The following is a 13,053-nucleotide window of genomic DNA, read 5'->3' as shown; positions in this document are numbered from 1 at the left end:
TTTAAAACAAGCTTGTGACTTGGACACACAGCAACATTGAACAACTCCAGTAGAATACGTAAGAGGGGGGGGGGGAGTACTTTTTAGGGTGTAATGTTCTGACAAGATTAAGATAAAATGCGTAGGTCCTGCAATTCGTAGTTTGACGGAAACTGAAACCTAAAATGTAAGCAGCTCGTATCCTGTGTAGAAATGTACCTGGCTACCCTGGCCTGCTTTACTTTGAGGCTTTGTTCATGAGAAAAGAGACTTGAATGCGACCACTGCGTACTGCCGTAACGCTGCAACGACGACATTGTAGTGACACACTCAAGGTGCCTCGTGACCCATTAGTACGTCACCACAGTCACGTGAAAGTATTTTTTTCTCATTAAGGAACTTCCGTTAAGGGTCAAAGTTAGGGGTAGGGCCATATATTGGAACTCGCGTTAGTTTCGTAGGTGTACCGCTAATTTTTGGTAGGGTTTATGGTAATAACCACTTGCCAAGCACAAACCTTCCACGCTGCCCTGACTGAAGATTAAGCTTGTATTGATTTCATGACTTGCTACGATTTGATCCTGTGGGCAGCTTCAAGAATACATTTTTGGGTCTCATTTTTAGTTATCGATATTGTTTCTTGTTTTTTTAAATGTAATGTGTATTGTTTTAATTGTACCATTAGCCGATTTGTAACAGCATTTAATTTTCATGTAATTTCCAGAAATTTAAAATAATCGATACCTACACGCACAGTTTGATGCAAATGTTAAGTATAACGATCCGTTTTAATTGATTAATTGATGCATTATTACATGGCTACTGGGAGTGGTCTCTTGTTACATAGCGTGTCAATGATGTCACCTACATGTCTCTATCCCCATGCACAACGAAGCTTAGCATGGTACACCTGTGGGGGAATCCATTCTGGGTGAGAATAGAGGTGTTTGTCTGTACACATGAGCGCTGAGTGGGGTGGGATCTCGTTGGGTGGCCTTGAGCCAATTCTGACAATTTATCATTTCTGTGGCGAGCCAAGGCTCTTGTACGGAGTGCGAGCACATTGACAATCGCTTTCACCAACTGGTCATCTTTTTGTTAGTTTAAATCACCCCAAATAATGTCAGCTTCTGCCCCTTCCGCACATCCATTTAAGTATTCAGTGTATATATTTTTGAACCACTTTAAATCACTTTTATCAGGTCTAACAAAAAAGCATTTCGCACACGATTTGTATGCAGTACAGCAATCCCTCGCCAATCGTGGTCGGCTAGACCTAAAGTCTTATGGAAGGAAAATAGGGGGTTCATTTCCACGGCCGCGATTAACAATCTCATCGAAGCCTAACTACTTATCCTATGCATTCCATAAACATGAGAAATATGTACAGTAATGCATCAGCAAAAATAAATTTCATATTAATAGTGAACAAAAGTACTTGTAATTACCTTTGTCATCGTTATCTGGACTTTACTCTCAATATTAGTGATGATGATGTTAGGAGGGGGTTGAGAGGCTGTCCCCCTCAGAACTTGTTTCTCTAAAGACAAACCTCTCCTTGACCCTCACCACCAGCTCGACACTTAGGGGCCATGGTTCAGAGCAAAAATGAGTGGCATTGTACAGTGATTACAGTACACTTTCACGAGGTATAAATTAAAGCACTACGCTTTGCCGACTGCTGCGCAACACTGAACGGCTCGGGCAAGGACTGTACGCGGGCCAGCGAGGGTACACGCGCCTGAAGCGCCCCTGCTGGCGGATGCTTGAACTCGGCTGGAGATTTGAAATCACGGGTAGCGGAAAACGAAACTGTGGTTACGCGAAACTATACCGTGGTTGGCAAAACGGTATATGTTATATGCGTGGATACCCGAAACCGTGGTTAGCGAGAGATTACTGTACTTGCTCTCATTACAGCTGTAACGAATATGGCCTCAGCCCAATCATCAAAGACTATACAAAAAAAAACTAAATAAAGTTTTTATAACACTTTCCAACGTTTTACCAATATTTGGGACTTAATAGGCAAATGTATCGAAAGTTTGGATAAAACTCATGATAAATGCAGATTTTCATTTTTCGAATGGCGATTGTCACACGGCATGCGAGCGCATCTGATATCGTCATGACATGTGGCATTACGCAGTGTCCTATGCCGTGTGATGTCATCTCCTTATCCAGCTCCAGTCCACTGCTGGATGAAGGCTAACTAAGCCTGTGCCATCTCTCGAGCTCTTGTGGTGTAAAAATCCATCGAACACCTTCGCAGCAACTCTTATAATCGCTCCCATCTGGTGGATATCCTCTCAGATGCATTCTTTGTCTTTGTTGCGACTCCTATCACTTTGTTGACCATCGACCATTCCTTCTAGCCATGACGTGTCCTGCACAAGTCCACTTTTCGGAACAGTTTTAATGATGTCGTTCACCTGCGTATCTCTCAAAAATTACATGCTTCCATGGAAAAATGCATATTGCAAATGTTACAGAAACCATGTTTATATGGATATAGGACCCTTACAATTCAATACCATGGTGTTATGTTCTCATATTTTATTTTAGCATGCACCCATACTGAGACAAAAACATTGGTTTGGTTGCACAACAAACACCATATTTGCAACGCATTTGGGATTTAAATCAAACCAGGTTGACATGCACTTTCTCACGTAGTCTACTCAACGGTATGATTTTATGGATATAACCGTGAAATTTAATTACAAACGTCCCTCACGTAACGCTCCCCGCTCCAACAGCACGAATTGGTAGTTACGCGATTCATCACTTAGGAACATACTTCACACTTAAGCTATGCATTTCACAGTTTCACGATCAAGAAAAAAAGGTAAACATATTTTTTCGAAATAAAAAATATTTTCAATGGTAAAAAATATTTTGCAAGTTAACCAACTTCAATCCTGGCGTCATCATGTCATGGCAGCACCCAGTGTCACGGGTTTGGTATATAAATCTTAGATCTGCGTTAAAGCATCCTTTGGAAGGATCAAAGAAGTTCTAAAGTTACTCCTGAAGTAATATTTCTATAGTAATCTTTTTAATCTTAATTTTGTCATGAAGTTTAACATTTATACGTATTTAGTAATTCATTGCTAAAATAATAAAATTAAATGATACCGAATTTTTCTCCAGAAACGCGCATAACCCCCCGTTATAACGTTTATTTCTATGGGAAAATAGGCTTCATACAGCGCGTTTCGACTTGCGTGTTGTTTTTGAGGAATGCATTCCTTTGCTAGGAAACTTCATTTATATATAACTAGCTTTACTACCCGTCTTCGCCCGGGACTTGGATTCTTGTCTTGGATTAATACACGGCCCTCGCAGAGGGTGGGGGTGGGGATGCGTGACGTCAGCAGGCACACTGCGTGACGCTACCGCATGCGGGTGACATCACAGATGTGACATCACAGATGTGACGTCACCGCTCACTTGCCGTGCAAAATGTATCCATTATTGCGCCCCCCCCACCCCAAAATACAAAAGTCTATTTTTATACTTTTTGCATTGTGTACAGTCTGGAAGCTACCCACATGCCAAATTTAAAGTTTGTTGCATGTTGGGAAGTATGTTAAACATTTCGAACAGACACACATGTTCACAAATTTCCCTTTTTCATATATATAGATAAGTGTTGTATATCCAACATTGAAAATGTACACGTAGAGTTTGCTTCGTACTTTTCTGTATATTCCATTTAGTATACAAATAGGTTGCGTTGTGAAATGTGGTAGCATAATTATTTAAATTGATGTCCATTATGAAAGAATTGTGCACAAAAATTGCACATATATCAATTGCCGATTCTATTATTGTTAGGTATTACATCCGGATACGACGTTGTATTTGCCCCCTATCCGGTGCCTATGGCAGTAAGTAGCCCATAGTGTCAAGCTCAGATAATTGCACGTACGATGCTGCCTGTATGGATGCTCTAGGGGTGTCTACATTTTTTGCATTCAGGTCTGTATTTGACTAATTGTATAATATGGTGTCCAGTGTTTGCAGCATTGACGAATCATAATTCACAATTATATTTTTTACCATCCCCTTCAACTTCATCATTACCACTACTGTCATTGTCATCGTTTGTACTACCACTATCATCACCATCTGCATTAAACTAAAATATTCGGCACATATGTCAATCACACTGCTCTATGGGGAACACATATATAATAGGCGATGTGTGGGGCAATGAACCTTCTTTGTAGCACATAGATCATCATGAATATCATCACAACCATAATAGTTACCATCATCACCACCATCAATATCAACATCGCCACTCTTGTCATCATCAGCCATGATCTATTTACTGCCGTATGACGGTCGCCAGTCTTGTCCACCGCAGTGCACATGAATGCAAGCACTTGGCTGCTGCACATGATGGGCGATCATTCTCATGCTCGGAGGAATACTGCTAAGCAACATCAACGGTGTAATAAATATCGTCTTCGTCAATCCATCATTGGCAATGCATTGTTATGGTCCTTGCTCCCTCATGTTCAGTTAATGATATTAATTACATCAATGCTATACAGCGGTAATTGCTGTGCCTGCACAACGTTGCCTGTATATAACAGGCAGAATTTTTCACGTGATTCCTCTTAGCTGCGAGCACTTCCGGGTAATGCAAACTACTCAAAGTTGATCGTAAGGATCTCCCAGCAGATAATAGCACTTGTTGATTTGGGCTGTTGGATAATGGGAGTCATGCAAAAGAGAAGAATACATAGGAGGACTTATGTTGCATTGTAGCAACAAGTTGTCTTCAGTATACCGAGTAAAAAGTTTTTATGATCAGACTTAGTGCTGCAGAATGTATATATAGAATGAAAGTGGATGTGGGAAAATATTTGAAAAATCATGCTCCTTTTATATGGATTTTCCAGTCTTTTTAAGTGGACAATTACTGAGTGGGCTGCATATTTGTTTTCTTAACTTTGACAGTAGTTAAAATCACACTTGTCTAAAGGGTGTTGCAAATACAATCTTCTTGGCAGTTCATATTTTAGGTTCGTTTACCACTACCTCTCTTGCCTAATTTCTAGGGTAATGACCAGTTTGGCAGGCTTCAGCCATAATGTTTATTTTGGAATTGGTAGTCCAAAAACCTGTAAGAGCAAAAACAACGATATTTCTAAACAAGGCACCCATGGCAAAGGTTCGTTTTTAATGCCTGTGCAATGACCAGAAAGGATGCTTCCTGACAGCAATGTGTTTACTTGTTATACATTCTAGGACTTTTAATGAATTTCACAAAGTTGAACATCTTATGAAAGTGAAGTCACATTTAATAAATAGATTTTTGTTTTGAATTTAGATCAACTGAATATAAAAAAATAAATGACTGATGGTGCAATGGTTTAAAGACCTGCACATGATGGAGAAGGGCAAGATTGTTAACAGGCACTGGATTAGGACCCTTAGGTTTGCACCATGGGAAGACCTAAAGCCAGATAAAGGAATGCATCTGATGAGTCCAGCAGGGTGAAAGTGTGGCATCAGAGACGCTGGCCATGATGAACTATTAATTGTGATATTTTATCAGTATTGAAATGAATTTTAAACATTCTCCGTTTGTGTTCACATTGTATCCAGAATTTGTCATGCCGTCTACTGTGATTAGCGAATGGTCACTTGTTTTTTTGTACCTAGATCAAGGGTCGTAGGTGCTACATGTGTCAATTTCAATCCGTAAGGTCTCCTTGGGTTGTTATGGTCTGAATGAGGCCTCACTCATTGTGACAGCCTGCCAGAATGCCAAACATATGAAGTAATGTATAGATAAATACACAGCGTGTTTGTCTATCCTGCTTGGGCAGGACATACTGCTTGAAGGGATGATGGCTGATCGATGAGACTGGTTATGGAATTACAGCCAAAAGAGGGGAACATGCCCATGAGGAGCTGAAGTCATGAGATCAGCTCATGTGCAGGAAGGAGCGAGTTGGATTATGGCACTGCAAGATCATGAGGGATGGTGACGATGTGGGGAGAGCTTCCAGGAGTGGATTGATCATGGATGACTAATGATGATGAAATCTAATTTCAAAGCTACAGTGAGCCATTGTGATGGTAAGTTTGGGTACCAATTCTAGTAGCATTTTTGCTGAGTCAATCATAACTGTATAGCTGTGCTGTCACTGTCAGCTTTTGCTGAGTGGACATGAAGGCTACACAGTTGAATGAAGATAATGTTTATTTTGTGCATATTTTAAAAGTTTTGTTTCAATTTTGTAGAATTGGTTTGTGTGTGACTTGACTTTTTTTGGTAGTTGTTCTGGCTTGGACTCGTGCAGCCAGGCACTGTTCACATGGTTGGGTGTGTGCATTGTCTTGTTGAAATTTAAATTAATAAAAAGTGAGTGTGTAAGCATGTACGTGTTTGTTGTTGAAAAAAATAGCTGATATTGAGTTAATGTATTTGATCTAAAAATAAGTTAATTATAAATTTTGGAAGTATACTATGTTTTTTGTGACATTTGTGTAATAACGTATTTTCAAACTATTTTCTGCGATTCATAGTGAAAGGTTTGTTTAACTAATGACATTGGCAAAAACGTATTTGGTAAAATCAAACATGTTTAAGTTTGAACAAATAATAACAGGGGAAAACCTAGTCTCATATTTTGGTACTGGCAATGGAGGTCCCATGATGTAGATGTTCACCCCGAGCCCTCATTACTCTGATAATGCTTGTCTTTGTGCTGTATGCCTTTTAGCGTCCTCTGGTCTTACACCGTTTTGAGACTAGGCTCAAAAGAAAGCTGTCTCTGGTGTGGTGTGGACCAATCAGTTTCAAAGACAATGCATATATTATCAGAGTAAGTTTTTTTGTTTGCATTCTGACCACAAGTATTGTGGTTAATGCAGACATGATTGCTTGTAAAAAGTTTAAGTTTGGTGTTTTAACACCAAACTGTTGCCAGAAGAAAATGGGAAAACCGATTCTCACAATAACTGAATTGTGGTTTTCCAGCTTAGGCTACGTGTTGAATATTTATCCTCCCAAGTTTTCACCATGTGCAGCTGCAGACTCGTTCAGGTATTGAATTTACAGTACAGTAATTCCTCGTTTAACGTGGTAGATGTGTTCCTAAAAAGTGTTGCGTTTCAGCAAAAAAAACAATTTCCCCATAAATAATAACGATGAAGTTTTGCAAGATACGATGTACGCTTACAGAAAGATGGCGGGACAAATAACTGGGTGTATGCTGCTGCGTTACTGTATCATTCTCCATACTGCATCGCACCGCTCAGCCCTGCAGCTCAAGAAAGTAGTTTGTCATCGACTACTCAGAAATCGCATTGTAATGGTGTGCGTTCCACATAGTGCTTAAAGTGTTCGCTAATGGAAGAATCACATTGAAGATAAAACGCATTGAGCGATCGCGCATTAAGCAGAGACTTGCATATTGTAATTGACTCCTGAAGATGTACACAACTGTGCATGGCGAAAGCTTGAACAAAGAAACGCTCAAACGAATTGTATTTTTTTCTCACTCTTTGGCCTGGGTTGTCTCTGACTTCAATGTGTACTTTTTGTTGAAGGCCATGTGTTTTTGTTTTTGTGTGTTTCAGGTATAGAGGAAGCAGCATGCAAACACTCGTCCTTGCATCTGTCCACCACCTTCCCGCTCGCTGCTGACAGCATGTCGTTTTCTCCTCAGCAGCAGTTCAGCGATCAGCCCATGGCTCAAGCGCAGGTACTCACTCACTCTTGTCAGCATGCTTGCTATATTACTTTTTCCAGTTAAGGCATGTTGGCAGGGTAGCACAGCAAGAAATTCCTGGGTTCGATTCCTGACTCGGGCGCCTTTCTGTATGGAGTTTGTATGCTCTCGCCCGTTCTTCATGGGTTTTATACGGGTTGTCCAGCTTCCTGTTATAGCTACAACAAACCTACAATGTGACTTGTATTGGCCAAACATCCCAATGCTGAAAAGTTACCTTAAAAATGCTCAAATTAGCAACATAGACACCTCTTTGAAAAACTTGGAAGGACCCTCCTTGGGTAAACAAGCATAATATTATTCGTGAATGGTAGATGCATTTACATCATAATTTAGTATGTAGCAGGTATCTTTTGAGCAATTGGACATTTTGTGAGAATTAAATGTGAGGATGGCACAATGGTGCCAAATGAAACGGTGGATTTGCTCATCCACTGCTTGAGAGACTCTTCTCACGATGGCCTGAATGTTGAACTGCTATTTGTTTGTTCAAAATACATTTTCCACTGTGTTAGCCTCCCACCACTATTATGTACCAAGCTCAACAAATCGAGCACGACTCCACACTGGTTTGAGCATCGAGGAGACACTTCATCTGACTATTGGTTAAAAAAAATGAGCATGCGTGTGTTTCCCCCTGCTGGAACAACCTACGTATTGAACTGAACCTGTGCATGTAGGCTAGTATTTTCATTGGAAGCTGTGCATATCAATTAAGTGTTCGTTTTAGTACCTTTTTGAGAATATGCACGACTCAATGCTTGGCACACATTCAAAGTGTTACGTTTCCCTTTTCTCACATTTCAATGCCTAGGTGTTATTTGTTATATTATTTATGTTACTTAATCATCAGAGTAAATTATAAAAACATTTCCTCGTGAATTATGAGAATTAATATTCTTCGGTCCTTTCGGTAAAGTCACGTCGATAGAAAAAAAGAAAAAATTTGAAATAAAATAAATAAAAACCCACGGCGTTTCGACTGCAACACAAGCGGTCTTCATCAGGCGGAGATAAAAGAGGGGGCAAGCCTCCAAATGCAACTGCTTATAAAGCTCGCGCTTTACTTCCCCTCACTTCCCATATTTCTACCCACCCCCCTCTCACCCTATCTCTACCCCCTCCCTCCACCCATTGTCTACATTAGCATTGGCTGCCCTGCCCATTTTGTTTACGCCACAGCTTTCCTTGCTTCTGCCTCGCAACTCTAGTCCTCCGCCCACTCACAACTTTGGAAGCCCTTATAAGTAGTTGCATTTGGAGGCTTGCCCCCTCTTTTCTCTCTGCCTGATGAAGACCGCTTGTGTTGCAATCGAAACGTCGTGGGTTTTTTGTTTTATTTTTTATTTTCTATCTACGTGACTTTACCGAATGAACCAAAAAATATGAATTCCTGCAGTCACGAAAGTTTTAAGTCAAAATTTAATAGAATTAAGTTTAGACATGGCAAGAGTGTACATACTGATACCCGTTTCCTACTTTTTTCTTGCAGCTGCTTCCAGACATGACAATCCTGCAGCGACGAATCCCTCTTAAGTTCCGTGACCCAACCACAGCACCTCTGAGAAAACTGTCCGTCGACCTTATAAAGACATACAAACACATTAATGAGGTAAGGAATGTTTTGTTTATGCTATTATGTCTTGTACGGGGCTGTAGTAGGATATAAATAGATATGTCTTCCTTGTTCAGCCTCCTTCCTCACTTGAGCAGTCACAAAAGTTGAGAATTTTTTTAGACATTGACTTTAAAAACCAATGTAAGTGGACTTGTGCAGGACACATCATTAAGAGGGAATTATGGCCAAGACAAAGGAGCAGCACCTGAGAAAGCCCACCATAGAGCTAGAGTGAGAATTTCTGGAGCCAAGTGGCTTGTGGTATTATGGGGTTGATGTTTAATTTCAGCTTGGGTCGAGGGAAAGTAGAGGTGCACATTATTAAAAAAAATTAAAATTAATCTTGGGCTGTTCCACTTAACTTCATTTTATAAGAAAATCCCAAAATGTGTATTATCCATAATTGATATTTTAATCTCGGGAGTTTTAAAAATATGACTGCATAATATATTACATTCCATTGTTGGGGCTGATAATAGGTTTTCACCCTTTTTTCTGGCAACAAAACAAGATGTTAAACACCAAACTGAAACCTTTTACAAGGAATCATGTCTGCATTAACCACTGCTTGTGGTCAGAATGCAAACAAAAAAACATACTCTGATAATATATGCATTGTCCTTGAGCTCTCATTACTCTGATAGTGATTGTCTTTGGGCTGTACGCCTTTTGGCATCCTCTGGTCTAACACCGTTTGAGATGAGGCTCAAAAGAAAGCTGTCTCTGGTGTGGACCAATCAGTTTCAAGGACAATGCATACATAATTCCTTGTAAAAGGTTTCAGTTTGGTGTTTTAACATCTTAACACCTGTTTTGTTGCCAGAAAAAAGGCAAAATCTATTATATTTTGGTACTGGCAAAGAGGAGGTCTCATGATGTATTGTTGGGGCTTACAAGCATCTTCATTGTAAACACAATAACAATAGTTTGTAAGACAAATGTGTTGCTCTTCATCCTGAATAGTTTGTGTGGGCTTTAGCAAGTATTAACTCTGGTAAGTATTTCACACCTGATTAGCACGGTTGGCTAGGTACGGTGCAAAAGAAGTTCCCACATATATGCAGTTTTCAACAGTTGACTTTATACATTCTTCCCCACGCCTTTTCGGCAGGTATACTATGCAAAGAAAAAGCGGCGAGCCCAGCAGCAGCAAGGGGAAGACTCGAGCCATAAGAAAGAGCGCAAGGTGTACAACGATGGCTACGACGATGACAACTACGATTACATCGTGAAGAATGGGGAGAAGTGGATGGACCGCTACGAGATAGATTCTCTCATTGGCAAAGGCTCATTTGGACAGGTAGTGAATATGATGTGGTTTGGAATGTTGATGCCGTACAATAATGTTACATTTGCAGAGCTCTTTTACTGGCTGTACTTTACTTTGTTTGGACGTGTTAAAATTCACCGCTTGTAAAAATCTATACATTTAGAAGTGTAGTGTGTAGAATTAGTTACTCTTTTAAAACATCATTTATAGCCCTTGGGAATGATGGCACAGTGGTTAGTGGACTATTCTCTGAAACCAATTACCTGGGTGTGATTTTGTGCAACAGCTAACATTAGTGGCGATGTGATCTCTGAACCATTCCTGCGCTCTTTGTTCATCAACCCACACTGAGCAGCATAGTGAAGTATGGTTAAATAACTCCCATGACCAACATGGCAAGGGGAAGACAATCTAGCATTGCATGGACAAAGGAATGTGAATTGCTGTATATTTTCTAACCATGCTATTTCATATCGAGAGTAACATTGCATTTCAGTCACATTTTATTTATAAATTAGCACGGATTGGGTGGGAGGGGAGACATGATGTCATCACACACAAACCCGGCCCCATGGTGAGGGGATGTGGGTGATGTCACTACTGAGCAATTGCCCATGTGCCATCCAGCCAGCAAAACTTTATACACAAAAATAAAGGAAGAACCCTCTATCCATCTTTTGTAGTTAATTTATATAACTTGTTTTCTTCATGGATAAGAAATTATTTGTGCTACCATTTCCACATGTTAGTACATTAACAGCCATTATCCAATCTTTCTGGTAAAAACGATACATTTCATTATTAATGTATTAAGCAGGAAAAATGTATTACGGTTTTATTTATTCATACACATGTAATTATATAACTATACATAATTATATGACTATACATATACAATAGATGGGCTGTCAGTACAATAAATGGTAATGTTTTTTTATCCACATTTGGTGTTTAGGAATATTTAATTAACATAAAAAAAAATCTAAATATACGAGATGGCTAGTTGACTGAGATCAGAGTGCTCAATGAGTTTCAGATCAGCATTCAGCTGGTCACCATTGATTGTAACGAAACATCACATTTATTTTTCCACTTTGCCACATTGCAGATCTCATTATTAAAGCTATGCCTTTAATAATGAGGATAGGATTTTTTGTGTGCCTCGAATATATTTATAATAGTGTCGGATATACATTTAATATATAAAAACTGATGCTTTTTGTTTTTTTAGGTTGTAAAAGCATATGATCACCAGGAACAGGAATGGGTAGCAATCAAGATAATTAAAAACAAGAAGGCCTTTTTGAACCAAGCGCAGATCGAGGTGCGACTGCTGGAACTGATGAACAAGCACGACACGGACATGAAGTACTACATAGGTGAGCGTGCATCTCATTTGAGATATCTTGTAGTTTGGTATTGATCATTATACAGCATAAGGATTTGCTCCCAATTTCGGATTAATTCGAAAAATTGGGCCAAGGTATGAAATTTTGGACAATCCAAATGTTTTCTTTCCATCATTCCAAAGTGTGACGTCGAGTGATTTCACTTTGTATAGATTTTATACAACAATGTAAAATATCTAAATAGCTGAAAAAGATCTGTTATCTTTGGAAATATGAATTTATTTTGAAATTCTAAATACCAAACTCATCCTGACTGCAGTATAATTAAAAAGCATGTTAATTGTATTTTATGTATGGTATAAGTCTTCACTGGGTGTAATATTGAAAATTATTGCTTGATTTAGGGACGTATTAACATTATTGATTATAGTCTCTATCTCATGTTAACACTAGGCATGTATGCCTGACACTGTCTATAGGCTATATGATTGTCACTTGACATAATTTCCAACACAATAGATAGTACTCTTTGTGATGCCAAACAAAAAAATGTACCATCATGGTTGCCATCCAGTTTGACTCGTCAAAACCACCACTGCATCTTCAAGTCGAGGATATGTTGGTGTCACCACATTTCAGTGTACAGACAGTCTTCGATTTACAACCGTTAGATTTGCGACGATCCACATTTACAAAGTATAATGCCACCTTGGATCGATTTTCGACACAGAAACTTGAGTTATGACGCATCTTTCAACATGACTCCGAACACATTTGAAAAGTCCGTCAGTCTGGTTTCCAATGTGACCTGACGTGGAGCTTTTGTTATTCTCAAGCGTTTTTCAGGATTTTTACCTACTTAACCCTCTTAAATATAGCCGATTAAAGGAAAAGCACATCGACAAGTGATGTTTCTACTGTTTCTACTGTCTATTGGAAAATAGGGTCCCGATTTACAACGATCCGATTTACGACGGGGTTTCCAGGAACGCGTTGTAACAGTGGGGACCGCATGTATTTCCATTCCAAGAACATTTCCTTGGTTTTTCCTGGGTTTACCAGCCAATGCCTTTTTGA

At 39.4% G+C, this 13,053-nt stretch overlaps 1 protein-coding gene across 4 annotated transcripts in view; it reads left to right on the top strand.

Annotated features, from left to right (window-relative positions):
• DYRK1A (dual specificity tyrosine phosphorylation regulated kinase 1A) overlaps positions 1-13,053 on the top strand; it is a 45,902-nt gene that overhangs the window by 13,245 nt on the left and 19,604 nt on the right. For 3 of the 4 annotated variants that reach the window (XM_032964344.2, XM_032964345.2, XM_032964342.2), the window contains 4 exons: positions 7,588-7,712; positions 9,232-9,351; positions 10,469-10,657; positions 11,859-12,006. In XM_032964344.2, coding sequence (XP_032820235.1) covers positions 7,659-7,712; positions 9,232-9,351; positions 10,469-10,657; positions 11,859-12,006 — 511 coding nt within the window. In that variant the 5' untranslated portion in view covers positions 7,588-7,658. Of the gene's footprint in view, positions 1-5,828; positions 6,082-7,587; positions 7,713-9,231; positions 9,352-10,468; positions 10,658-11,858; positions 12,007-13,053 lie in introns of all 4 variants that reach the window. The other variant, XM_032964343.2, reaches the window with a different exon arrangement.

This window comes from Petromyzon marinus, chromosome 32 (assembly GCF_048934315.1).
Source record: "Petromyzon marinus isolate PM22_M1 ecotype Great Lakes invasive population chromosome 32, UKy_Petmar_22M1.pri1.0, whole genome shotgun sequence".
Taxonomy (NCBI): domain Eukaryota; kingdom Metazoa; phylum Chordata; class Hyperoartia; order Petromyzontiformes; family Petromyzontidae; genus Petromyzon; species Petromyzon marinus.
Note: the sequence above shows the minus strand (reverse complement) of the source record. Positions and strands in the feature narration are given on the sequence as shown.